The 25,845-nt window shown below is 54.0% G+C and overlaps 8 protein-coding genes across 8 annotated transcripts; 5 read left to right on the forward strand and 3 right to left on the reverse strand.

Moving 5' to 3' along the window:
* Positions 1 to 1,488: 1,488 nt before the first annotated feature.
* On the reverse strand, positions 1,489 to 2,853 carry HD553DRAFT_350706 (uncharacterized protein). Its single transcript, XM_046183554.1, has 2 exons — positions 2,298 to 2,853; positions 1,489 to 2,201 (listed from the first exon to the last, which is right to left on the reverse strand). Exons 1-2 carry the CDS (start codon positions 2,807 to 2,809, stop codon positions 1,946 to 1,948), a joined length of 768 nt encoding a protein of 255 aa, XP_046035609.1. The 5' UTR covers positions 2,810 to 2,853; the 3' UTR covers positions 1,489 to 1,945.
* A 2,239-nt stretch (positions 2,854 to 5,092) lies between these two features.
* On the reverse strand, positions 5,093 to 10,577 carry HD553DRAFT_350707 (uncharacterized protein). Its single transcript, XM_046183555.1, has 11 exons — positions 10,403 to 10,577; positions 10,127 to 10,308; positions 7,147 to 9,986; positions 6,956 to 7,080; positions 6,748 to 6,900; positions 6,463 to 6,685; positions 6,336 to 6,398; positions 6,209 to 6,268; positions 5,819 to 6,130; positions 5,482 to 5,736; positions 5,093 to 5,403 (listed from the first exon to the last, which is right to left on the reverse strand). Exons 1-11 carry the CDS (start codon positions 10,463 to 10,465, stop codon positions 5,315 to 5,317), a joined length of 4,365 nt encoding a protein of 1,454 aa, XP_046035610.1. The 5' UTR covers positions 10,466 to 10,577; the 3' UTR covers positions 5,093 to 5,314.
* A 323-nt stretch (positions 10,578 to 10,900) lies between these two features.
* On the forward strand, positions 10,901 to 12,981 carry HD553DRAFT_313114 (uncharacterized protein). Its single transcript, XM_046180191.1, has 8 exons — positions 10,901 to 11,042; positions 11,164 to 11,394; positions 11,573 to 11,704; positions 11,795 to 11,830; positions 11,940 to 12,048; positions 12,145 to 12,385; positions 12,474 to 12,708; positions 12,792 to 12,981. The coding sequence occupies exons 2-8, from the start codon at positions 11,178 to 11,180 to the stop codon at positions 12,860 to 12,862; spliced, it is 1,041 nt and encodes a 346-aa protein (XP_046035611.1). The 5' UTR covers positions 10,901 to 11,042; positions 11,164 to 11,177; the 3' UTR covers positions 12,863 to 12,981.
* Positions 12,982 to 15,030: 2,049 nt separating this feature from the next.
* HD553DRAFT_273438 (uncharacterized protein) lies at positions 15,031 to 17,261 on the forward strand (the record flags this gene model as incomplete). The annotated part of the gene is made up of 9 exons (XM_046177817.1): positions 15,031 to 15,131; positions 15,231 to 15,304; positions 15,371 to 15,396; positions 15,464 to 15,979; positions 16,028 to 16,083; positions 16,150 to 16,258; positions 16,319 to 16,585; positions 16,662 to 16,740; positions 17,161 to 17,261. Coding segments are annotated over 9 exons (1,329 nt in total), but the record flags the coding sequence as incomplete, so codon positions are not given.
* Positions 17,262 to 17,893: 632 nt separating this feature from the next.
* HD553DRAFT_343017 (uncharacterized protein) lies at positions 17,894 to 19,590 on the reverse strand (the record flags this gene model as incomplete). Its single annotated transcript, XM_046182828.1, has 4 exons — positions 17,894 to 18,382; positions 18,461 to 19,159; positions 19,225 to 19,252; positions 19,358 to 19,590. The coding sequence occupies 4 exons, from the start codon at positions 19,588 to 19,590 to the stop codon at positions 17,894 to 17,896; spliced, it is 1,449 nt and encodes a 482-aa protein (XP_046035613.1).
* Positions 19,591 to 20,809: 1,219 nt separating this feature from the next.
* HD553DRAFT_254754 (uncharacterized protein) lies at positions 20,810 to 21,043 on the forward strand (the record flags this gene model as incomplete). The annotated part of the gene is made up of 1 exon (XM_046177344.1): positions 20,810 to 21,043. A coding segment is annotated over one exon (234 nt), but the record flags the coding sequence as incomplete, so codon positions are not given.
* A 229-nt stretch (positions 21,044 to 21,272) lies between these two features.
* Positions 21,273 to 21,614, forward strand: HD553DRAFT_254474 (uncharacterized protein; the record flags this gene model as incomplete). The annotated part of the gene is made up of 1 exon (XM_046177342.1): positions 21,273 to 21,614. A coding segment is annotated over one exon (342 nt), but the record flags the coding sequence as incomplete, so codon positions are not given.
* Positions 21,615 to 22,266: 652 nt separating this feature from the next.
* On the forward strand, positions 22,267 to 25,364 carry HD553DRAFT_324630 (uncharacterized protein; the record flags this gene model as incomplete). Its single annotated transcript, XM_046181512.1, has 11 exons — positions 22,267 to 22,345; positions 22,404 to 22,469; positions 22,537 to 22,631; positions 22,696 to 22,774; positions 22,840 to 23,231; positions 23,313 to 23,781; positions 23,856 to 23,865; positions 23,953 to 23,982; positions 24,496 to 24,875; positions 25,197 to 25,291; positions 25,329 to 25,364. 11 exons carry the CDS (start codon positions 22,267 to 22,269, stop codon positions 25,362 to 25,364), a joined length of 1,731 nt encoding a protein of 576 aa, XP_046035616.1.
* Between the last annotated feature and the right edge of the window lie 481 nt (positions 25,365 to 25,845).

Genomic DNA, 25,845 nt, shown 5'->3' on the forward strand with positions numbered 1-25,845 from the left:
GAGCCACGTTGAAAGATTGCAGAACGGCATGACCTTCACGGGCTTTCGCACTCGTCCTCCTTCTACGAGGTAGATCGGCTCTTGACAGATCTGGCGAGTGTTGGGGATCGGAGACCCGCAAATGGGAGTGTCGAGTAGGTAGAGCTGACGGACTGGAGTAAGTTTCCAACAGGCCAGGTTTGGACATACGATGCACTGGCGCATGTAGTCGTCAGGTAGAACTCCGAGACGAGACATCGCCGTCCGAATGTTCCCAGTCTTATCGTCCGCAGGAGCTTCCCCACTGGCCAGCCCCAACCCCACCGTCATTTGCTCGAGGGATGTGTTGGAAGTCGCGTTACTGAGCCCTTTGGCTTTGCCGAAGGTCATAAGCGTGTAGAGATGGCGTATCAGAGCGTCCAGGTCGTGGTGCTTGTTTATGTTCTTCAGCACGATGACAGGCGTCCCGCCGATCGGTTCTTCCACGTCTACACCAGCGGCATCCATGTAGTCGTCTTCCATCGCGGGAACCTCGTCATCTGGCAGGGCAGGATTGTCCTGGGCAGCACCCTCTTCGTTGTACGGATCGTGCTCATCTTCGTCGTCCGAATATCCACGCCGATAGTCCAGGTCCTCGTCCTCGTCCGACAGAGGCTCTGCATCACCTAGCTCCATTTCATCGTCAAGATCGTGCTGTCCAGATGGTTCCACATCCATCGCTACAGGCGACCATCCTCCCACCGAGCTGTAATCGTCTTGCCATTCTTCGGCTGGCGACTCTGGTATTGGCGGAGCCTCCGGCTGCTGACTGAGAGGTCTTCGAGGTGCGAGTGGAGACGAAGGGAGGAGTACGGGAGGCGTTGCAGCAATCCCGACCAAACGGGGTGGATATGGAGGTCTACCTGGCGGGTTGTGTCGAAAGAAAGTGGTATCCGTTACGGACTGGTATCCCCGACCACCCTTGCTGCACTTGGGGCAGAAGCATGATCGCTGATAGCATCATGCGGTCCGAGGTCAGTTCTGGCAGAGACGTGATGCGACAGGGATCCAGACTCACTTGAGGACGGGGGTTGCGCCTTCTCGGTGCAGCACTCATCCTGCTCCAGCGACTTCTTGAACTCCCATCTAGCCCCTCTCTTGCACCTAGGCATGCGTGCCAATCCCGTCACACAGCCTGCCGCCGTCCGTGCTGGTCGCTGGTCCGTTGGAGGCAGAAGTTGGGGTCCAGGGTCTAGGACGGAGGTACGGTACTACAGTTCATCGTTAAGTTCTGGCTTGCTGACATCGTTGGGACTCTAGACTGGGTCGGCTTTGGGACTTAGTCGTTTGTTCACTAGACCTCGGTGCTGACGTCCTGGCCTCTAAGGCCCCTGAGATGTACGTAATGGTGACGATGTCGGTGAAGCGTATAGACGGGGGGTCATATACGGTCAATACACGGTCCATATTACTTGGAAGACGATATGAGCCGTGTATGAGGCTGACGGGACTAATCTCATATACGTACACCCTGTATGAGACTAATATGAAAATTCGGCAAAAATATACACCTCATATACACCTAATATGAAACGCCAATCTCATATTGATAGTATTCACGGACCATATAACTTGAATGTGCCGTATATGATCGAGTCTATATTGGCTGGTCTCCCGCAGTGCCGCTCGAAGCGATCTCGACTTCGAAATGTAGGCAAAGCACACAGTCGTATTGGAACATGACTAGTCTGGCCGGTCTGGAGATCGTTCCAGTTGCACGACCGTACATCGTGGAGAGATCGAGCAACGTTTGGCTCGTAAACGCCAAGACACGTCTGGTATGAGGATGTCCCATGTCAGGCTCGATACGAAACATTTTCACGTCGATAGCCTCTCTTCTGGTAATATTGCCCAAACCCCTCGAGAGTTCCTTCACAGGCTCACTTCATACCCCTGAAACGTCAACTTCGACAATATCGACCTCGACCTAACCCATCGTCTGCCTCGGCCTGAACATGGCGGGAAAAGCGTCCTCCCACCCTTCCGCGGTGACATCCCCGACATCCTCGAACCCTCGACTGGTATACAGCCTCTTTGCAGGCGGGGAGGATTCCAGATAAGCCGGTGCGTTCTGGACGTCGATGTTATCCGGGTGGTCGATCTGGGCGAGGTGGTGGTCGAGCAGTTTAGGGCCTAGACGGAGACCTTGGTAAGAAGGGTGGATGGCGAGGATCTCCAAGTACCTGCGAAGAGGGAAGATTCGATTGGTGTCATCAGGTTCAGTCCACGATACGATGTTCCTCCGACTAGAGGGACGGCCGATCGGGCACTATACTCACCAACACCCCTCTTCCTCCCCACGTTCGCTCAGGACCGCACTCATCTTCCCCTGAAAAGCTTCGTATAGCTTCCCATACCTCTCCGCATCCCAGCCTTCCCAAGCGTCCTTTTGCTCCTCAGTCATCTTCCCAGCAGAAAGATCCTTGTTGGGTAACTTGTGCGATCGGCCAGGTCTCATCCAGTATGACATGCCCACCGTCTCCCCCGTTTGTTCGTTGATGGCTACGTAGCCTAGATGACTACTACCACCCCCGTTCTCGCCCTCTCCGGATATGGATATGGATTTGATGTTGGATTTGGCTCGTAGTTTCTCATTGATCCGGAACTCCAACCTGTCCAGCCGTACGTCCATAGGAGCCCGAGGTAAGGGTTCGATGACGGACTGGTACTCGACGAACGGGTCGAAAGCGGCTAATTGGATTTGGGCGGCGTCCCTCACTCGCGATGAGTCGGGGAGGAGGGTTTCTATCCGGTAAGTCGCAGAGGGAGTTGCGGCGGGAGCGTTGACCATCTTGTCGTCTTGGATGAGCTTGAGGTTTGGGGATAGTGTAATTGTTATTCGACTGCGGGCTAAGAGGAGGAAAGAGCAGGTTTCTGATCTGAACTCCAGACTTTTTATTAACCGAGAGTGGTACGGTTTCGACCGATCGGAAGCAAATTCTCGCAGACCTTGTGGGTGGCGCTCTTTAGGCGAGCTAGGCGAAGAGGGGGCGGAGCGCGAGCCCACCTCTTCCATCAAGAGGATATCATGCCGTCGCATCTCCTACTCGAAATTCGGATCAGGGGTACTCTCCAGCTCCCACTCGGATGCTATACAGAGAACTGACAGCGTCGGTGGTGGCGGGCCTCATCGTCGGCAGTTTGATGGTCGATGGATCTTTTGTGGGCAAAGTGTTATGGTTGAGAAATTCGAGACGCCTGTCAATCCAACCTCTGAGCTCGAATTCTCTCAGTTGATTGCTGACTTTCAGATAGGGAACTCTTTTCCCTTCTCGAACCGGACCGATAGAGGGGCTGAAGCTCTACGGGATTTGACGATTGTATACCAAATCGTGGTAAGGCGGAGTGTCATGCAGGGGCTACCACTTAACACACTACAGTATACAGGGCGTCGTTGAGAGTTTGAGAGGCGTCCGCTCCGCCTGAGCGATCGGAGATCGAGTCGTACGCAGGCGATAGCAAGTACGGCTCGATGCATGATGTTGCTCCTCGACCCGGGCGACTCATCGTCATGATCACGTAGGTATGCGAGTCTCACCGTCTCATCTCCAGGCATCTGCGAAGAGGAGTGACAGAGCGAAGACTTGTGAAAGTTTGTTCTTTCAGCCTCCTGTCGCCGTATACAGTTAGCTCTACTAGATTGTAAAAGGGAAGTGCTTTATATCAGGTGGGGTCGCCTATGTGTTTCCATTCACGGCTCATTCATTCTTTTCATCATTTCTCGAATGCGGGATAGAGATCGAAGGGTATACGGCTCGGTCTGTTTTAAAATTCCCTTGGCGTGCCAGCTGATCTAGTGACAACTCACCCTGGCAATTATAACGCCACAGTTCTCTCCGTGAAGATTGTGTGTTGGCGATCTCTGGACTTTGACTCACGCTCGCCGACGCGACGACTGACCTTGAACACTGGAGCCATACCCCCTAGCAACGTCACGTAGGTTTCCAACATGAAAATCCATCCCGCAGAGAGATCCGGGATGTGCTTGCCGAGACGATCCTTGATGTTGAGCCACAGAGGACACATCAATTCCGCCGCATCTCGATCGCCTCCGCAAAGAGCAGTGAAATGGCCGATCCTCGATTCGGCATAGGCTCATCACCATACCTATACCAGGTCCGCGTGATTTCCTTGGATATCGATCGAATCGCGAACGAGCGGCTCACTATACATACCAAATTCAAGATTTTGCCCTTCTTCCTGTCCAACCAGCCATACTCCCTATGTACAGACCTCTTCTTTTGATTCAATAGAGATGGAATAATCAATGTCACGTATGCCCTATCCATCCGTCTCGTAGCAAGGTGAAGCTGATGGTCCACACTCTCATTCAGGCTCGTCCCGACCATCACCAAGGAGGAATGCAAGTCGGTTGGAAGGATGTCGAGACCGGCGATTCTCTGGATGTGTTGATAAGGAAAGGGTGGTCACACACCGCATCCATCTGCCCTCACTGATCTGTGGCGATCGACTTGATGGACTGCAATCTGTGCGCAGTGAACTCCTCTTTGGAAGATGATGGTGGCAGAGTTGGGTGTGGCTATGTATTGTTTCGCTCGCAGGGTCATGTAATATGTTTAGAGCAACCCGTTCTCCATTTGGGAGCGCAAGTGTGAGTCTGAGCAAGTAAAGTCAAATCAAGTGGATTAGGATTGATTGCATATTCACACCCAAATCGCCTTTCCTTAAGCGAGAAAAGAGGAACCATGTAGCGTTGAGGTTCCATCAAGCGCGAACGTGGGACTGTCTCGAGGTTGGGCGATCTGCAGGGCGTCAGGTCTAGATTGACGTGAAGCGGATGAAGCGGTAGTAAGCGCAATCGACAGCATATGGTACAGCAATAAATTAGCTGACTCGAGTGACGTGCTCGAAGGACGTGGAAGGTTTCAACGAGCAGTACGACCATTCGAATGCCCCTCAAGCGTCGTGGATCCGCCTGACCCATAGCGGATCACAATGACCTCGTAGCGCTAACTGTGAATCTGCCGGAAGCCAAGGGGCAACCCGGGCCACCCTAACTCGTAAGAACAGACGGCGGCCCATCTTAAGTGGAATGCCATACCATCCACCCTTACCCAATTCCCTCTGTTTCAATGAGATCAAATTTCCTGAACTTTCCCCCAGGATCCGTGCGAGCGCGTTAGACACTTGCTTCATAATAACGCCAAACCCCATGAGAAAGGTATCCCTGAGATGACATCGCGTTACCCATTGAACGCACGTAGAGATCCTCGATACAGTGTAGTAACACCCTAAACCCAAGACCCAAACCCAACACATCTGATACAACCGAGATCTATGAAGCAGAAACCTCCCCCTTCGCCTTGAACAACGCCTTGCGAGCCTTTTCGATCAGGTCCGGTAAGCGGTATGGTTTGATTACGACTATGCATTCACGAGCCAAACAATACCAGCGGGTCAGCGAAAGAAGAAGACGCAGAACGTAGGCCCCCGTGTGCTCACCATCGTCCATACCGGCGGACAAAGCAGACTCAATCTGAGCAGGCCTTGCGTTCCCTGTCAGAGCGATGACTAACTGCCGACGGCTCAGTTCCCCGGTGCTTTCTTCCTCCCTGATCGTCTTGATCGCCGTCAAGCCGTCCATGACCGGCATCTCGAGATCGCAAAATACGACGTCGTACGGCCGTACGGTCTGCCCGACGATCGGAAGATGAACGCGATGTAGCAGATCAAGCGCTTCTTGTCCGTTGTCCGCCACTGTAATAGTATAGATCCAACAGGTGAGCCGTCGACGGACTTCGGATCGATTTCGCGGTCTATCGGTAATCGAGGTACTCACCATCGCACGTGAACCCGGATTTGATCATCTGGCGTTTCAGCACGGTCTGGTTGATGATATTATCCTCGACGATCAAGACGTGTAACGGGTCTTTTGACTTGAGTTTGGGGGCTTTTGATGCGACCGCGGATGAGGAGGCGGGTCTGGTCGGCGAAGGCTTCTTGACCGCTTTGATCGGTGAAATCGTCGAAACGCTTTTCGGCCGAGGAGAATAAGGGACCTGCAGCTGAGCCGGTGGTGTTTTCCCGTTGGCATGAGCTGACCGTAGTGCGACGTCATCGACAGTACGGCATTCGATAAAGAACCGGAATGCTGTGGTTGCGAGAGGAAAATCGCATCGATAATAAGCGCCGCATATTCTGTTGCTACAAGCTTCGGCCATTAACTTACCACTACCTCTGCCCAACTCGCTCTGGACTTCTATCCGCCCTCCAAGCATCTCGGTAATCTCTATCGATGGCACGAGCGGATCAGCCTGGGGACGGGGATGGTGTGTATAGCTCCCTCCACGACTTACTCTTGCAAATGAATAGACCCAGACCGGAGCCCCCGTAGCGCGTGTGTATCATTTTACTTCCCTCTGATGATCACATGCGTAGACCGTCATTTCAGGGTTCACGGCGTGCAAAGCCCGTGCTACTCACGCGAGAAACGTTGGAATAAGACGGCCCGTTCCGAGGGCGACAGTCCGGGACCGGTATCCTCGACACTGACAAACAGCCAGACAGGGGTGTCTTTTCGGATCTCCCTCGTTGTGGGATGATCGGCTCCGGATGGCGGCGGTACGCAAGTACCGGATGAAGGTGGTGAGAAGCTCAGGTCAAACTTGACGGTGATCCGACGAACCTCGCTCTTGGCGGTGAATTTCTGGAGAATTGGAGATTTAGAGTTGTGGCAAAGTAATGACAAAGTGACACGCCCAGACTTACGATTGCATTGGCGATCAGGTTGGTGATGACCTGGCCTACACGGACGTGGTCAGTCCGAACGTTTGTCACGGTAGCGTCTCCTATCCACTGTCCCATTTCGAGCACCAGCTCGATCTGGTTCATCTTGGCTTCCAGCGCAAAGACCGTGACGAGCTATCGCGACTTCGATCAGTATCGTCTAGGGTCAAAGACTCTGAACAGCAATCACCTTTTGACCTTCTTTCCTAAGATCGACTTCGACGTTGTGGAGACTGAGCGTATCGAGCTGAATTCTCGCCAAAGATAGGACGTCATTGGCTATACGTTCCTGCATCAGACCGCATTGATAGACACCTAGTCGCACACCACCCGCTGACATTAGAGCAGAGCAGCATGGATTCGCTAGACGTGAAAACTCACTCTCGAGCGCCTCGACGTCTTCATCTAAATTGGCCAGCAGTTCCGGGGTGGGGACGAAGCCTGTTCGATTGTCAAACGCCATGGCCTGTTGTAATTGTTCCTTAAGCGCCTGCAAGTTCTCCTTGACCAGCGAGGAGCATTGCAGGATCGCCGACACGGGCGTCCGGATTTCGTGCGAGGTAAAGTCGACCAGCAATTCCTGCTGCCTCTTTGACTCTTCTGCCTCGATCCGACGTCTTTCCGCCTCGTGTAGCCGTTCCTCCTGGTCGGTAATGTCGTTCATGCACCCCAAGACGCCCGACATGCCCGGTATCACCTTGTCCAGCCGAATAAAGGTTCCTGTGACGACCCGTCCGTTCAGCCACTTCCAAGTCTGTTGCATCTCGCGTTCATCCCCCGCATAAAAGTCTTGAAGCCTGTCCGACAACGGTTGCGCGGCTGACGGATAGACCCGTGTCAACCAATTGTCCAGCTTGTCCGAATCTTGCATCCCGGTGTATCGCTGCCAGGCCGCATTCCCATAGATCATCGATCCGTCGGCGCTCTGCCGTATGATCCCCGAAGGGCAATAGTCGGACAACAACGTGATCTCCTGTTCTCGCTGCGCAAACAGGTTTTCCAGTTCGATCCGCCGTTTCCCCAGTTGCATGTGCAAGTTGACCCGTGCCAGCAGCTCTTTGGGTTTGAACGGCTTCATCAAAAAGTCGTCCACCCCGGTCGTCAACGCCGAGACCCTCAGCTCGTCATCCGTCGCCGCAGAGAGCAAGACCATGGGGACCAGCCGTGTTCTCGGATCGCGACGGATGGCTTGTAACAACTCTTGTCCGTTCATCCTCGGCATCATCAGGTCAGAGAGGATCAAGTCGGGTGGAGACTGACGAGCCATGGCCAGCGCTTCCCCTCCATCGCAAGCTTCGACCACGGTACAGAACGGGGCAAACAGTCGGCGCAAGTATCGTCGAATGTCGGCATTATCGTCGGCTAGGAGTATGACGTCGGTGCTTTCAAACATGAGACCCTCCGGTCGGGACGAATCGCTCACGCTAACATTCTCCGTCCCGGCGTCCGAGACCGCATGATCTAGACCTCCAGAGGCCGACTCGTGCATGGCCTCCGCAGCCACTTGTTTGCCGTACGCTCCGAAATTGGCAGTCGAACTCCCCTGCCCGTTCATGAGATCGATATCCTCGTTCATCTCTCGTTCGACGAGAGGAATCCTGGCCGTAAACGTCGACCCGTGAGACCCATCGACGCTCTCCTCGGCCGTCCAGCTCTCGATGTGCAGGTCCCCACCGTGTAACCTGACGATCTCTTTGGCGAGCGCCAACCCGATCCCGGTCCCTTCGGTCCCTCTGGACAAGGCCGTCGTAGCTCGATGAAACCTGTCGGTCACCGCTTCGAGTTCCGCCTGAGGGATCCCGAATCCGGTATCCACCACGGCCATCTCGGCGTGCGTCGCCGTATACCTCAGACGTAGCGTGATCGACCCTCGTTCGGTATACTTCAAGCTGTTACTGAGCAGGTTGGTGATGACCGTCTCCAACAAAGTCGGGTCGATGAACGTCAACGCGTCCCGCGGTTCGATCTCGCTGCGATATTCGATCCCCCTCCGTTCGATCGCCGGACGAAACAGCCCGCCGAGCTCGTCTACGAACCGACTCAGGTCGATCGGTACGAACCTCCCTGCGAGTCTACCCGCTTCGATACGTGAAAAGTCGAGCAACGAGTTGACGAGCCGTTGGATCCTCAGGACGTTGCGTTGGGCGAGCAAGAGCGATTCCCGGTGAGAAGGAGCGAGGTCTTTCGAGTCGAGCACGTCCCCGAGAGGGCCGGAGACCAGCGTCAGCGGTGAACGCAGATCATGAGCGGCCCCCTGGAACCAAGCCGTCTTGGCCCGCTCCAACCGTTCTTTATCGACCAGCCTCTGTTGTTCCGCCGCCAACGCGTGGACGGACGCCAGCGCCGAGGTCAACTGCGACCGGGTTACCTGGATCCAATCGTAATACTCGTCGTCCAACGGACAGAGCAGGTTGAGACCCATGACCAACACCCCCCTCGGGGTCTCTGTCGACATTTCGCTACAGATGGGTATGACGATGGCGGAATCCGGCAATTGATCCCATTGACGTAAAGGGAAACCTCGGATGAGCTTCGAACAGTCGTCCACGACCACGCATTGACGGGTACGTAACGCCTTGGCGATCGGCCAGGCGTGCTTGTCGAGGCTCTTCAGGGGTTCCGTCGAGCCGGTAGAAGACGCTCGAGCCTGTTCCCGCACAGGAGGGAGCTCGATGGTCATGCTAGCAGCCACGGAGGGGTGTCCTTCTTCGGGAACCCCTACGCTGCTCTCCAACGACAGCCTCAGCGTCCTCGAGTCCATCCCACCCTCCTGCTTCCCCTCGTCCTCCTCGACGCTATAACACATCAAGAACGGCACGTCCTTAGGGTCATCCTCCACAGCTCCCGCGATGCCCTGCCAAAACTCCTCTTTGGTCCTGGCCACAGAGACCTTTTCCGAGAACCGTTTCGTCGTCCGCTGTCTCCTCTGCGCTAAGACGGCCGCCGTGGTATCTTGAGTAGGGTTATATATCCCCGGTACGCTCCCATCAGGGTTGAAAATCGGTATAAAACTCCAAGTGTGGTATTTCTCCACATAGTGCCCCCTTGGGCCACGACGGTAGAGCAAGAGGTCGTTTTCTACGAAATGGGCTCGACCGAGGTCTATACACGCTCGGATGAGGTGGTGTACGCCGTGCCAGACCGGACCCCATGCTTCGGGGATGTTGGCTGACCGGCCGTATACTTGAGGATGGGGCACGATATCGGCGTAGTTTTGATTACTGCGATATATCACAGACGACCGAATCGAATACAGTAAGCTTGTGCATGACAGAAGGAGCGGGGTATAGTATGGTTGTTGCCATATGCAGACCCAGACGATTGTGATTGTGGGGGAAAGAACGAGTCGTATCGGACTCACTAGACCATGATACATTCTTCCCCCAACCACAGCGCATCCTGAGTCTTGGACGCCATCACGGTCCGTATCATCGTCTCTATCGAGGGAGACCATCCTTCCCGCGGTCCGAGCGAGGTTTGTGACCAGTCTATCTCTTGCAGCAGGGTCTGGCAGTCTAGGGAACGTCGGGCGGGGGCGGGGTTCTAGAATGGGTGAAACGGGTCGAGACGTGAGGTTTAGTACCAGGTCTTTGCCATGGGAAATAGATTTCAGATAGAGGAAGAGTTGGAGACGAACGATAATGGTCGCGGGTGAGACCGCCTCGTCTTCGCGTTCTGACGACCCTGTGTCTGGCTGCATGGTTGACGATCCTGGCCTGTCAGCGAGCAGCGAGGTCACCCGCCTGCTTCGCTGCTGTGAGATGGTGGTGCGATTGTGTTTATGGCAATCGCAAGAGGAATGTCGGGCTGTATAACAAGATCGACTGTAGGTCGTCAATCGCAAGCAGCAATCAGAGAGAGTTGTACGTTGTAAAGTGTGATCGACCGGCGACCGAGAGAGAGCTCTGCATCCGCGGATTTACCTCCGGACGTGGGGGGAAAGCCTGTGGGTATCGGAAGCATATTCGGCCGAGGCGCCAGATCGGTGGCGTGTACGGCATGTGCACTGCTCTGTATACACGTCGCCTCGGCGAGAGAACGATGAAACGTCGAGCGATGCGGCGGATTCCCTTTCGGTCGATGACGTGGCACCCGACCTCCACCTCTCCCGAATGGCCTCCACTCCCCTTCCTCTCCCGCCGGCAAGTACTCCTCGTCGATTGCTAATTGCTACCGAGGGCATCAAAGGTCGTCGTCGTCGTCATGACCTCTCGTCTCCTACTTCGGGGGGGTCATCGCCGCTTGGATAACTTGGAGAAAAGTATATATATCCTACGGTCCGTCGTCTCGAAAGGGCTGAAAGGCGGAGCGAGCCATAACGATTTTTCCCCTACACACCCATACCCAACCTATACCACCTCGTATTACCCATACCCACACCACATTATTCATACAAAGAATAATACGATACGATGTCCAACCAGCTCGTCCTCGTAACCGGCATCTCCGGCTTCGTAGCCACCCACGTCGCCCTCGAATACCTCAAGAACGGCCACCCCGTCCGGGGGACCGTCAGGTCCCAAGAGAAGGGAGAGGTCGTCAAGAAGACGCCTTGTTTCCAGCCTTATTTGGAGCAGTTGAGTTTTGTCGTCGTAGAGGATCTTGTTACGGGGGATTTCAGCGAGGCGGGTGAGTCTCGAATCTCTTTCTTGGTTTCTTCGTCCGGGATTTCCATCCATCCAGCGTACTCTATGGCCATCTTACTGATATCACACTTCCCCCTTTCCCCCTAATTCCCAATTCACCCCACATCGACACCATTCTCCCTGTTTTCTTTATCTATCTCGCCAACCCGTCCATCTCGCAGTCAAGGACGTAAGCATCATCGCCCACACCGCCTCGCCCTTCCACATGTCCGGCTCGTCTTGGGAGAAAGACTATAGGGACCCGGCTGTGAGGGGTACGAGGAACTGTTTGGAGGCCGCTGCGAAGGAGTCTAGTGAGTAGTGTGTTCTTTTTATTCTTTCCTTTGTTTGTTGTCCTCGATATTAATGTTGGTCCTGTTGTCGGGTTGGATGATATATTATAGGTGTCAAGCACGTCGTCGTCACTTCTTCGTTTGCCTGTGAGTTCAGGTCCCTCGCGCCTGCCGTGCCGGCATCTCACAGTCCTGACTGACTCTGTTTTTTTTTCTTCCTCGAACTCGAACTGGGACTACTGCGTCGCCCTCGCAGCCGTCGGAGACTTTAGCAAGCCGGCGACTGAACAGGCTGGCAAGGTTTATACTGAAAAGGATTGGAACCCGATCACGGAGAAGGAGTGTGAGGGGTTGAAGAGCGACAAGTGAGTTCTCAGCCTCGCTTCTACTATAGCAACATGATCGCAATAGGAAACGGAGACTGACTCGCACCCGCCCCCCTGGGTGCGTCTCGTCGACAGCCCCATGGCCGCCAGCCTGTGGTACTGCGCCTCGAAAAAGTTTGCGGAAAAGACCGCCTGGGAGATCGCCGAACAGTCCAACTTTACCCTCTCGACCATCTGCCCGCCCATGGTCTTTGGCCCTCCCTTGCACAACGTCGACAGCTTGGACGCGCTCAACACGTCTAGCGGCGCGGTTTATGGGTTGATGAAGAAGGATGGGAGTTCGAGCAAGGAGGTCCCCGACACCGCTTTCCCCGCTGTGAGTCGGCGCTGCAGATCCTGTGCGAAAGTCCGACGTCGGCTTATACGCTTCTCCGACCTCTCGATTCCTACGGGCATCCCGACAGTTCGCTGATGTTCGAAACGTCGCCGAGGCCCACTTCAAGTCCTCGATCGAGGGCAAGAACGAGCGGTACCTTGTCTGCAACGGAACCTTTACCAACCAGACCATCGTCGACTCTATCCGGGACCGATACCCGGACTTGAAGGACAGGTTGGCCGAGGGAAAGAGGGGCGAGAAGCCGGATGGCAAGGTGTTCACATTGGACGCTAGCAAGGCCGAGAAGGAGCTCGGGTTGAGGTGTAAGTCCTGCGAGCGTCTTGGGGATTATGATTGTAGATGCGGGCCGGATGGCTGGCTGACGAGTACGGGTGCCTCTCGACAGACATCTCCTTCGAGGACTGCGTCAAGGACACCGTCGATAGGTTCCTCGCCATCGAGAAGGAAGTCAACTAGGTACAGATAGAGCCAAATAGACAGGTAGATAAACTCGCACACGCGTAAGGATGAGGATTTGTTACTGTATCGACTAGATGGATCTTGAAAGGCGATGATGAAACGATATTACAGGAGCGCGATCGAGTTCCGGTTCATGCTTGCGGCGCAATCCCTTTGTCAGGCAGTTGTCGCTATCCCTTCGGTGGGAACCACTTCTTTCGTGGCCCGGATCGCAACTCCAGTGATTCAGTAAATGCATCGTGAGATGGATTGCGGCTCGCCCCGGTCTACAGCGGCCACAGATCACAGATCGATAGGTTGGAAATCGTAGTGTCAAGCCTGGTTCCGAGATCGACCGCAGCATCAGCCTACCTATAACAGACGAGACGGTCGTGCGACGTCGCAATCAGCGGTCGTACTCGATCAGGTCCGGCTACCATGCCAGACCTCGAAAAGGCGCTTCAACACGGGTAGTGCCGGCGCTGGTATCAGTCTATACAGAGCTTGAGTACCGATCGAAGAGGCCTGTCCGAGCGCGGACGTACCTACAATATCCGTTCAACACCATCGGAAGTCGCATCTGTTGTTTCACAATATAGCAAAGGATGTCAAGGACAGGGGGAGTGTGTCTAGGCAGCATTGCATCCAGGAGGATACTGGATTGATTCTGAATTGTAATCGGACAAGGTTTTTTTCCCTCCCGCTGGCAGAGGAGTGATTCTGCGGTCTCATCTCGATCTGAATTGGCGAGACTGTATAACTGTTGAGACTCAAACTCATGCGGCGTCGCCTAGGTCTTGAGGGCCAATAAGCCTCAACGCAGTGGAGCTAAGTTGCTCGAAACCTTCTTCCCCATCTAGGTCCACGTTCCACCAGGCTTCCAAGGGCTAGTGGACGTCTTGAGCTTCATCTAGGGTTGAAGAGATTCCTCGTTTCGTCATCGCTTAGATCCCTTGAGAGAATACCTTATCGACCCAAGGGCGGCCGTCGGTATATGTTTGTGTGTAGATTTTAAGCGGGCGGAAGTGAGCTAGCGCAAAACGACTAGCAGACTCGATCGAGGAAATTCAACATAGTATCACACTATCGTGCGCGACATCGATATTATTGTTTTGCTTGAAGATACACGATGCGGTTCATGTAAGATCTGTAAGACGCATATTAACATGAGGCCGAGAGCGTAAGAATGCACATTTTTCGGCCCCAAAGCAATCGTATCGAAAGTCGTGGCGCTCAACTCGACTCGACTCCATAATGGGAAGATGCCGGCACGATATACCAGCCGTTCATGGTAATCTCAGGCCTTACTCTATTCGAGACGTGGCACCCAGTCGCCCGTCGATCAAGTACTGTACAGTCGCACGTGGCAAAGGTCGTGCGCATGTCGTCGCGTGCCTGAAATTAGGTTTGGGAGCGGATCGGAAACAAAAAGTCGGTAGACCGGAAGCTTTTCTCGGGTGATGAGCTCAAGTCTTCTTCAACGGCGACAACGTTGAAAGTGTCGTTTGACGAGGCTTAGCCGACACGAATAACGATCTAGCAATAGCCTACAGGGCAACAGGGCAACAGGAAAGATACTATCGCTCATATAGAACCTGCTTCTCGGTCCTCCCGACAATCCCGGTCGTTGACGACAGAAAAGAAGGGTCGTCCTTCCTTTCCCCCCGGGTCACGATCATCATTCGAGGAACAACAACAACACGAACAAGCCAAAAGGGTCGATCCACCTTGTACCCCTGGACGGGTACTATTGCTTCTTGCTTCTTGCTTCTCAATCATCTTGCACTTTACTCGAGATGGAGTCCTTATGAAGGACATGACGTTCTCCACCATCTAGCTTCCTCCCGAGTCCTTTGACGAACGACACATCAGACGACCTCCATTAGCTGCAGCTAAACTCCTCCTGACATCCATCATCAACAAGCAATCACGAGCCCTCCTCACAACAAAATGTTCAAAAAGCCCGACTTCCCCGGGTTCAGGAAAAAGAAGTCTGCTTCGGCTTCTCATGCGAAAAAGACGACGTTCATCAAGAACGAGGGGTTGTCTCTGCTCGACGATATCGACGAGGAGACGGATATCAACGGGAATGAGAAGCCTGATGATGTCGGTGAGCTCTTTACTCGCCGAGAAGTCTTGAAGAAAGGCCATCCAACTGAAGATTTACTCGACTGCTTGTCGATACAGAAGCGATCACGGCTCCTCTCATCAGCCATGATGCTGCCATCGAAGCCGAAGAAGGATCTCTGCCTCAGTACGGCGTGTTTGGTCAGGTCCTTCAGACCAAGTGAGTTCTTTCGCACACATACATGCATGCTATCTCCTTCCCCCTTCCTCCAGCGAACGACCTTGAAAGGTAACGCGAGATTGATGGCTCGGCTTCCAGTGCGAAAGGGTTCCCGAGCAAGCCGGATGACAAGAGGCTGTACTGTAATATCAACTCGCCCTTTACCGCTGTCGGTAAGTTCCCCCAACGTCGTTCCTCCAGAGACGAGATCGAGGCTGAAAAAAATCTCTCCGTTTCAGTCTGCGGTGTACAGGGGTCGGGAAAGGTGAGTCCTCGAGTTCACCGTACCAGCTGCATGTCCCTCTAACAGCCGGCACTATCTCACGCTACAGTCGCACACCGTCTCCGTACTGCTCGAAAGCATGATGATCGAAGACGACCGCCTCGGCCTCCTCCCCTCGCCTCTATCCGGATTGGTCTTGCACTTTGGCGAATCCGGAACCTCTCTCAAACCGTGCGAAGCGACGTTCCTAGGTCTATGCGACAACCCCATGGTCGTCTGCCCCGAGGTCGTCGTCTTCTGTTCGCCCTCGAACTTGAAGCACGTCTCGCATTCGTACGCCCAGTTTGGAGGAGGTGCCAAAGTCTACCCGCTCTATTTCCAGGAAGAAGATGTTGACGCTACGAGCTTGCTCTCGTTGATGGCAGTCTCGGAATCCGGCCAGATGCCGCTGTATATGCATATGGTCATGCAGGTCCTCTCCGACCTGGGCGAGGCATACAGTTACACGAACTTCAAGTTGCGTTTAGGATCCCTCATGCTGGAGCCTATCCAAGCGAGGATGTTGGACCAGCGTTTGTCCCTGCTCGAAGGATTCTTGTGCAAGAAGACGGACGATGGGAAGCTCGTGGGTGTGAAAAGAGGGATCAACGGTCAACAACCTGTTGTTAGGCAGCCTAGGGATGGGAGGTTTAAGAAGGGCATGTTGACGATCGTCGACTTAACTGATCCGTGAGTCCATCCGCTCGAATCCCAAGGCTATGCCTGAAGCAGACTGACGTTTCCGTGCGGACGCAGTTTCATCAGCCCTTCGTCGGCTTGTTCGTTATTCGAAATCGTGCTCAAGCTGTACAACAAGGCCGAGCTTAGGTGCAGCAAAGTGGTCGTCTTGGACGAAGCCCACAAGGTGAGCCATTCCTCTTACACGAAGCCGGATGTCTGATCTGACTGGAGGATATATGCACAGTACCTCAGTGCCGAAGGTACCGTCGCTTCTGAAGGATCTAAACGGTTGACCGAGAGACTCCTCAGTTTCACCCGACAACAACGTCACTTGGCCATGCGAGTGATCATCTCTACACAAGAACCTACGGTCGTCCCATCGAGCCTCTTGGACCTTTGCTCGTTCATCGTATGTCATCGCTTCTTCAGCGCCGGCTGGTTTACGCACCTGGCGAAACACGTCTCGAGCGAATTGGACGCCGAGGCGTTCGAGCGTGTCGTCATGTTGGATGTGAGTAGATTCTACTGATCGCATATTATATGTTGAAGTGCCGGTTGACTGATCAACGAACCCTCATATGCTATAGCGAGGTGAATGCCTGATCTTCTCGCCTACCGCCTTGTTCGTCACGGCGCCCGAGGAAGACGAGCATCCCATGGGCAATGGTGACGGAGCGCCTACCGTTTCGGGCTGGGGTCCGACGAACGACACCTCGCCCAACGTAGATTCTGGCTGGGGCAGCGGAGAAGGCGATGCCGACAAAGGCGGTCGCGACGGGACTTGGGGCGCACCTGCCGATGGTGATACTAAAAAGGATAGTCAAGGGTGGGGAAACAGTGGCGCAGACGATACCCGGTCGATCGGATCGGATGATATCGATATCATCATTCAAAAGAATGGGTCTAAACCTCAGATGGCGGCCGAGTTCGCTGCGGATGGGATCGACGCACTTGACGAACAGACGGAGAAGCTCCATATCGAACCCGCTGCGACCTCAAGCAGTCCTCGAGTCGACCCCAGTGGTTGGGACATTCCGGATCCCGTTCCCGCCCCCGCCCATGCCTCTGCCAAGGTGCCCGCCCAAGCTCAAGTGGGTCAACTGGGTCGGGGCTATATCGTCGCCAAGACCAGGAGGCGGATCACCGACGACGGCGGGAAATCGATTCTCGCCACCGACCAGTTCTGAGCCGGCCCCAGCGGTTCTTCTGACTGACCTATATACGATTACTTTACGATATTTTCATTACGATCGCCTCTTTTCCCGTTGATGTACGAGGGTGTACATCGCCCGCATTATGATGATGTGATATGCTTTCTGGGAAATGGCCATCAGGCGAGGAATGTACAGAGTGTGCTCTATACATGCTATACATGAAATCGGAGCTGGGAGACTGCGGAGTCGGGGCTCGAAAGGATGAGACCCATATGAAATATGGTTCAACATTCGTGACTACGACAAGCGATTCACAACCTGTACGCAGCCGATTTTGACTTGTTTGCCGGCGATCTGCCTTGTTTCGCTTTATGATGATGTCTACCTGTCTTCAATGGTGCCCACGGGACAATGGTGCCGCTCCTGGCAAGCGGATCATGCTCGCGGAAGCCCGATGCAGATGTCGGTCGTCGATTCGACCATATGCGACTCGGTGACGGCCAAGAATCGATATCGAATTGGCCCTGACAAGCCCGATTGAACGTAGGCTATCGATCGCGCCTGACAGAGTTGCGATCGAGTCGAGCCCTTCCAGGCATATCCGTCATGACCGCAGATTGCAGTGTCCAGTACGGGAAGAGTTTGAGTTGACAGTCGGAGACGACCTACTCGCTCTCGCTGGAATCGGTGACTTTGGACTTGGCTCGCCGTTTCACCTTGGGCTTGTCCGCCTTTTCCATCTCCTTCATCCGCCGTCTCTCCTCTTTGGCCTCTTCCGTCTTTCTCCGTTTCACCTCCTTCTCCTCGTCCACCTTGCGTTTCCTCTCGGCCAACTTTTCCGCCAGTTCGGCCGCCTTCATATCCCTCAACCGGGCCTTTTCCGTCAACTCGACGTTCTCCTTTTCTCCATCCCTGCGAGCGTAGATACCTCGGATGATCTCGCCCCAATCTGAGCGAGTATTACACCGGGGGCAATGGCCGGTATGGGGCAAGATCGGGTTCGCAAGGTTGCCTGTAACAGATTCCTCGGAACCAGGGTTCGCTAGGAAGTGTTTTGCTAAGCATGGGAGGTGGGCGATAGAGTAGCATTTGGCTATCGATCTTCCCGCATCTGAGCCTGCAAACGAGATGCAGAATGCAACGTTCAGATGATCCTAGTAAAGAAGGCCAACACGTCAGATCTCGACGACTCCTCTCGACATTACGCTAGCCGGACAAAACGTGCCACTCACATCAACATCCTCGATCACCTCCTCACAAACCGCACACTCCCCCCCGCTCCCCTCCGCTCCCTCTCTGAAAGCTTTCCATTTATCCCAAACCATCCCCCTAAATTCGGTATCCTCCACATCGATCGGCCCGTCGATCTTGGTCACCCCCTTCGTCCCCTCCGTCCTCCCCGGGGCTTGTCCATCCACCCCGCCAAGGTCGAGCATGACCGTAGCTACCTCGGGCAGAGGGTCGTACGTCCGTTTCTCCGCTAAGGTCTTTCTCTTGCCCGGGGGTTTCTTCACCTTGGCACTGACCGCCTTTCCCTTGCCTTTCCCTTTCCCCTTGTCCTGCGCCTCATAAACCTCAGCTTCCTCCTCCTCCTCCTGACCGACAACCTTGAACCCGCCCCAGATCTCCCAAGCTTCCCTAGTGAAAACCCTGACGTGCAAGGGCCATCTCCGGAAAGGCGATCGGGTGAGCATCGTCCGAGCGACGGCCATCTTGGTCTCTACCCTGTTTCTGAGGGCGTTACGCGGGAAGATGGGTTTGAGGGCTTCTACTGGTGTTGGTTCGGAAGGTCCTGGGGTGTGAAGGTTCGTGGAGGGGTCTTTAGAGGTAGAGGTAGAGCTGGTGGTGGTCGTTGTGATTGTGGTAGCGGGAGATGGGACGGGTTGTTTAAGATGTCGAGATAGGTCGGGTTTCTGCCAAGCCCATTCGAACTGCACGACCAAAGTGCGTCAGTACACTGTATAGAGAGGTTTCGAGAGTATCGAGGAGAGCTTACCTGTAGGGCCGTCAACTTGCTCGGAAATCTACGTCCCGCAATCGATGTTCACCAAATCAATCAAACGATACATGAGCGGGAAAGCTCCTGATCGGTGTATATCGAACCATCAGATCGACTCGACCAAACTCACCCATAGACGATCATCTGCATCTCCCAAGGCCTATACTTCATCGTCGATACCGCACCCTGCGTGATCTCCCCGTTATGCTGCCTCAGCCTCCTAGGCGGGTCTGGGGACGATCCGATGTAAGTTACGTTCGGCCTGGTCTTGCTCCGTAAGAGGTAACAAGCGTAGAGAGGTGGAAAGGCGTGGTTGCCGTCCAACAGGGTGGACCTGACCGGTTGAGAGGCGGGGGCGGCCATGATAAGGCTACCAAAGTCTGATTGAAGGGAGCTTTTGTCGGGAAGTAATTCTAAGATGTCGTCGATACGCAGTGTTGACTAGAGGTCGCCTTCCGTGTGCTGAGATTGACCGTTGATGAACCAACAGGCGGTCATCGCGATTTCCTTACGATTCCGACGTATAGCTGAGACGATCTCAAGATGTAAGCCCAGTGGGATCATTCCATGAGGACAGCATTGACGTTACAAACCATCCAGCTGCTCAGCCACGCAAGTTTGCGGAAACACTCGTGTCCAAACACATGCGTATACCGGGCCGTTTGTAGCAACGGTTGATTTCTGAAGAATAATCAAAATCGCTCGCGCGCGCGACACAATAACAACTTCGACCGAAGCACGGAGAATAAAGAGCCATTGGAGGTAAAAACTGGGGAAAACTAAGTAGCTTTTGATACTGAGAACATCAAAAATAAAGATAATCTACCCTTGTACGGTCTGTAGCCTTTATCCCTGTTACCCCTAAGTTCCCTAGAAGTCGACAACTTGTACACTGTACTCCCTTCAGAAGCCTATTGCATCATTCACTACATCCAATAACACTATTCGCAATCACAATGGAAGAAGATCGTGCCCTTACACTCCTTCAAGCAGCGATAGCAAGCTACGTTGCTGACCTGCACACCCCCGTCGCTGCTTTCCTTGATCAATCTGCCGACCAACGAGACCCCAGCAACATACCGCTGCTCCTCCACAGTCTAGATGATCTTATATACTTTCTTACGCAGGAGATCAAGGGCAAGTTGCCGATGCAGGAGTACAACAACCACCTCCAGGGTACCAGATCATACCGAGATCAGTTAGCGGCATGTCACCAGTCACTGCTGCATGGCCACACTCCTCACCAAGCAAGGCGGATCGTCCCTTCCGCTCGAGGCTGGTCGCTTGATGTCAATACCGTCCTACTACAACACCTAGACAAGAACGGTTTTACCGATGTTGAAATCGGGAAACATCTAGGATGCTCGCGATGGACCGTTCGACGAAGACGGGCAGCCCTGGGTTCACAACCGAAACGTCAACAGAAGCATCGCTACACAGAAGAGGATTTGATAGAAGTGAGTGATCAATATACATCGTTCGTACCGACCCGAATACAAAGGTTGAAGGGTGTTGCTGTTGTTGTTGCCCGTTGCAGCTGGTCCGCTACTACCTCCGCCAGAACGATCAGGTCATGGTGGGCTATCGTACCGTTCTCGGTTGGCTTCAAGGACAGGGTGTAACAGTTACCAGGAAGCAGGTTCGGATACTCCTCCAAGAGCTTGATCCCGGTGCTCACCGGCTACGTCGGGCGGTAGTTCGTCAGCGAAGGGTTTACAAGGTTCCCTTCCCCAACTCGCTATGGCATATCGACGGCCAACATAAACTCATTCGCTGGAAATTTGTGATACACGGTGGAATCGATGGCTACAGCCGAGTCTGTGTGTTCATGGCTGCCAGCGACAACAACAGGGCGGAGACGGTGGAGAGGTCGTTCCTTGAAGCAGCGGAGAGATGGGGATGGCCTCAACGGGTCAGGGTGGATTACGGAAAGGAGAACAACGGGATCTGGGAACAAATGGTCGCTATTCGTCGTAAGTGGTATACATACAAGCCTTGCAACGTATGATACTGATCCCTAGGTAACAGATACTGTGAAGGCTCCCTTCATCCGTGGAAAGTCTACGAGTAACACCCCCATCGAGCGGCACTGGAAGACTATAGGCGAACGCTTTACCCAGAAGTATGCCCGGACCTTTGCACAACTGGAAGAACAACACGATCTTGATGTTGACGAGCCAGTCGATATCTTCTGCCTGCACTATTGCTTCCTTCCTCTTATCAACCGGACAATCTCCACCCATATCGTTGCCCACAACAGCCACGGCAGCACAACCAAGGGTGAACGAGGGTGGAGTCCCTACAAGAAGTGGCTGGACGGGAATCTCAAAGCTCAAGCGAGGGGGATGGACCTTGACCTTTTCCCCAACGACGCAGTCATTGACGACGAAGGTGTGATCGACGAATGTTTGTCGGGTGATGAAGAAGACGTAGAGCCAGGTCGGCACACTACGAAAGTGACAACTTGGCCTTCGGAACAACAACGGGAGGACCAGAACCGACCGGCGCAAGATACAGACCCTTATGTGCAAGTTGAGCGATATCACGAGATGTTACCCCCTCTACTACAGGACGAGGGGTTCCGAAAGGCCTTGGCGGAAGCGTTTCCCATACAAACATCGCACGAACTTGATGAGGGTGAAGATGGGTTGTTTGACACCTTACGCTACCTTGCTGTTCGACAGTGGGTGTATGATTCTGTTCGATCAAACCCAGGCTTCGCTCTGCCTAGTACACCCTGAATGTGTTGTAGTATACTGCTATATCGATAGTTCTAGCATATTCTTCGCCTGCGCTGATTGGCCGATCAAACAAGGAACCCAAAGGAAGGTTGTCGTTTGTTGTTTGTTCTTTGTTCTTCGATGACGCTCTCTGGCCTGGTAGGCCTGGTAGGCTAGGAAGGCTAGCAGCGTAGGCCAGCAGGCCAGCTACCGTATATAGTTGTTGTTGATCAAGAACGTCGAATCCTTCATCTTTACTTGCAATCACGTTCAGCTTCATTTACTTACCTTTATCAACTTCGATCATATCCCATCACTCATGACAAACGGCGAGAAACCAGCATCCCGGAGTATCACCCCGGAACCGGTGGGCCTTCCTATGCCCCCGGAGGGAATGCGTAAGCAGTTGTGTACCTTTGAGTATCAAATTGTCCTAACTGTTTTTCTCCTTTCTAGCGTTGGAAACCTGGTTGCTGACGCAGCCACAAGAAACTAAGCTGCTGTACTTTCAGCGGCTGGGAAGTAAGTCTTTGCATCGGACAAGATGATTATATCCCGATCATGACTTACTGATATATCATAACAACAGATGTCTTCGCCCAGGACCAGGCGAAGGAAGCGGAGAGGCTACGGAAGGAGGCCGAAGAAGCCCAGAGGAAGGAGGATGAGAGGTTGGCGATCCTGGTATGTAGCCTCGCTATCCTATTCACTCTCGGATACTCACTCGTACGTTCGATATTCTTGATAGCGGGAGAGGATTGACAGCCTCATCGCAAACCCTGAGAGCCGGGGGATGATCAGGGAGGCTCTCAAAAGGTTCGACGCAGGTGAGTAGCTTGTCAGAGTTCTTCGGGGTTGGCACATACTGATGATCGGATATGATGTCCTACAGCGAACCCTCGCCGACCCGTCCCCCCCTGCCCCACCCCCCCCACCCCTCAGCCGACCCCTGCCGTCGACACCACCCCTGCTCAGGGCCAGATAGAGCAGATAGCGGCTCTCTCCGCTCAAATGGCAAGCTTCATCCCGATGATGAAAGCCTTGCAGGCTTCGGCAGGAGCAAGTGGGAGTGGTGAGGCGAGTGGAAGTGGTACGGGCAAGGGGAAGAAGAGATCCCGTGCGCCGGTCGAGGAGGAGGAGGAGGACGAGGTTGAGGTGACCGGGACGGGTTTCACCTCTCCCGCCAAGCGTCGGTCGATGCGGGGAGTGAAGAGGGGGGACGTGTTCGAACTCCCGGAGACCCAGCCGGCGTGGATGACGGCTGATACCTGGCAGCGAGCGGTGGTAAGTCGAATAGGATTTACCTCAACCATATCACCTTGACAGGTTACTTACGTTTTGTGTTTGTGTATACGCCTACAACAGGATGCCGAGGCCCTCCTCATAAGGGAGGATTCCATCCAGTTGATGGGTGATGCCATGTGCAACTGCTGCACTGGCAAGACCAAGCCCGGGAAGCAGACGACCCCTCTCGGGAAGCAGATGGACGTGCGGTACAACGTCTGCGTGGTGGTCCCCGACCAGCCGGGACATTGCGTGAGGTGTATCTGGAGGTGGAGAGATGGCGAGTGCTGCTTCACTCAGAAGCCTTTCAGCTCGGGAAATGCGAAGTCGGTCAAGGAGAAGAAGCCGACCAACCTCGACCTGGCCCGAGCCGCCGCCGCCTCCACCGCCCCCGCCGAGCCCCCGGTCTCGCCAGACTCGACCAGCAGCAACACCGCTGCCAACGCTCCCAACCCCTGGGCAGGGTGGGGGTTCCCCCCTGGGCCTTACGGCTACAACCCGTACGGTTTTGGAGCGGGGAACTTTGGGCGTCCTCCCGGTCCCGGTGCTGGTTAGATGTGGTGTTTGTATTCGATTTTGTTATCTTCTTTTTAATACCATATCATTTTACGAGTTGTCATGAAGCTAGACTAAGGTACACGTTTGGGAGCCTGAACAACTCTAGTCGTACGTCGTGGCGGACCTGTGAATACTGGCTTAGCCTTACGAGCTCGCTTTACAGGTCGTCCGTCTCCGATGTCAAGTTTTCCAGGTTCGTTGTTCTCCTCAGACGCAGCAGGTACAACCCCTCCCTCAGCCTCTGGTGATTCTTGTGCTGTTAAGGTAGTCTCAAGGGGATCAGAGAGCTCGGCCGGTCGTTTCACCCTGAACACAATTCGAGGGACAGGGATCTTGATGGCGTCTGGGTTGTTTCTGGGAGGGCTAGAGCGGGCAGTGACCTGACTGGCAGAATCGTGGGGACCAACCGTGTCGTTCGATGTATCTCCGACCATCGACGAGGATCTTCTTAACCGCCGTCTCGTCTGGAATACATCATCGATGATGCGTCTGAAATGACTAGCACCCCATGCTTCCAGCTGGGTCTGACATAGCGCCATGAATTTGTCCTCGGGCATGATGGGTTTGAGATCTGCTGACGACGAGGGGATAGAGGATTTGCTGGGGGTGACCTGATGGGGTACCGGCGACGGAGGGGGATTGACGAGGGTACTGCCAGTATCTGTGTGTGGACTTGAGCTATTGAAGTCTTCAAAGTTGTACGCAGTACACTCACGCAGGATAGGATCAACTACACCAGCGATCTCGGGAACCGTAACAACCTGCTCATCCTCCGTGCCACTCCAGTTGATAAAGTTGTCTTCCAGCTGGTTAACAATCCCGTCCATCCGATCCTCTTCTTCACCGTCTGCTTCATCTGCCGTTTGAGTCTCTTCCTCTTCAACCATATGTTCATCCCGGTAACCCGGGCAAGTGTTCCAGTGGGGAACCATTCGCTCAGCAGGGAGCACCAGGTTACAGTGCTTGCATTCCTGCATACCATCACTTTCCTGAACGACATCCTCGGCTACATCCTCCAACTCCACTACCGATGCAGCCCGCTGTTTTCCTTTGCCTTTCTTGGAGGTATCGGAGATGTGTTCCCAGGTGAGAGGGTCACGGTGTATCGCCAGGGCTAGATCGGCTCGGAAGTGCTGGTTGTCGTGGATCTCCAGTGGCCATGTTTGGGGAAATACGAAGGCGATATTGCTACCCTTAAACTCCGTCTTCAACTTGGAGAGGTTCGTTTGCCATGGGTTCCAGACGTAATGAGGATGAAAGATGTGTGAACTGCCGGAGAGTTTCGCCCACGACCATACAGCTGGGAATGGGATGGGGAGTCTTGGGCTACGTTGGAACGTCTTCTCGATATGTGCCGCTATATCTTGTGTCGACATGTTGTCTTCAAGTTGAAACGTCCGCATATAGCCTTGTATCTCCAGGAATTCGATCAAAGGTGCCCATCGTGTCTTGCCCGGGGCGGTGATAGCAAGTTGGTTCCTTATGAGAGACCCACACGGGATGTAAGCAACCTGAATCGCTGTCGTCAGTGTTATGTAGGGGAGCTGGGGTCAGGGGGAGCCTTGCGGGGGTTAAACTTACCTTGCCGGTTGAGACAATGCTAACAGGCCTACCGATCTTGTTCGGTTTCTTCTGCTGTCTTTGCAACGGATGTCCCCTGACTTGAATCCTCCCACCTGCATGATGATGAATGGATCCAACGCCAGAATGATTCGGTACACTCTCCCGACCATATGGTACCCCATGCTGAGCATCTAACATTGCCCTAATGTCACGGGGACCTTGCACGGGTGATTGCAAATAGGGTTGGCTGCTGGACGACGTGGATGCATGTTGGCTCGAATACGAAGATACAGCAGCAGGCGGAGCAATATAGGGTGGTGGGATAGAGACGATGGTTGCCGATGGAGGAGGAGCAGGAGCAGGAGGTGGGTTTGGGGGAGGTGCAGATGTCGCCGGTTGAGAAAGAAAGAAACCTGCCATATGTTCAAACAATCGCTTCTGAGTAGCTTCATCGAGGTTGGCGAGGGGGTTCATTTTTGCTATGCTAAGACGG

Source organism: Filobasidium floriforme, assembly GCF_021052385.1.
Source record: "Filobasidium floriforme strain CBS 6241 chromosome Unknown HD553scaffold_14, whole genome shotgun sequence".
Taxonomy (NCBI): domain Eukaryota; kingdom Fungi; phylum Basidiomycota; class Tremellomycetes; order Filobasidiales; family Filobasidiaceae; genus Filobasidium; species Filobasidium floriforme.

What these genes read in the sequence shown, in the direction of transcription:
- HD553DRAFT_350706 (XM_046183554.1), bottom strand. Translation starts at nt 2,809, where the DNA reads ATGGTCAACGCTCCCGCCGCAACTCCCTCTGCGACTTACCGGATAGAA. An exon ending in GGGGAGGAAGAGGGGTGTTG is followed by an intron (nt 2,202 to 2,297) that starts GTGAGTATAGTG and finishes CCCTCTTCGCAG; the next exon opens with GTACTTGGAGATCCTCGCCA.
- HD553DRAFT_350707 (XM_046183555.1), bottom strand. Translation starts at nt 10,465, where the DNA reads ATGCAGCCAGACACAGGGTCGTCAGAACGCGAAGACGAGGCGGTCTCA. An exon ending in CGAGTTGGGCAGAGGTAGTG is followed by an intron (nt 6,131 to 6,208) that starts GTAAGTTAATGG and finishes TCGCAACCACAG; the next exon opens with CATTCCGGTTCTTTATCGAA. An exon ending in ATCCGGGTTCACGTGCGATG is followed by an intron (nt 5,737 to 5,818) that starts GTGAGTACCTCG and finishes ATACTATTACAG; the next exon opens with TGGCGGACAACGGACAAGAA.
- HD553DRAFT_313114 (XM_046180191.1), top strand. Translation starts at nt 11,178, where the DNA reads ATGTCCAACCAGCTCGTCCTCGTAACCGGCATCTCCGGCTTCGTAGCC. An exon ending in GGCCGCTGCGAAGGAGTCTA is followed by an intron (nt 11,705 to 11,794) that starts GTGAGTAGTGTG and finishes GATATATTATAG; the next exon opens with GTGTCAAGCACGTCGTCGTC. An exon ending in CGTCACTTCTTCGTTTGCCT is followed by an intron (nt 11,831 to 11,939) that starts GTGAGTTCAGGT and finishes TCGCCCTCGCAG; the next exon opens with CCGTCGGAGACTTTAGCAAG.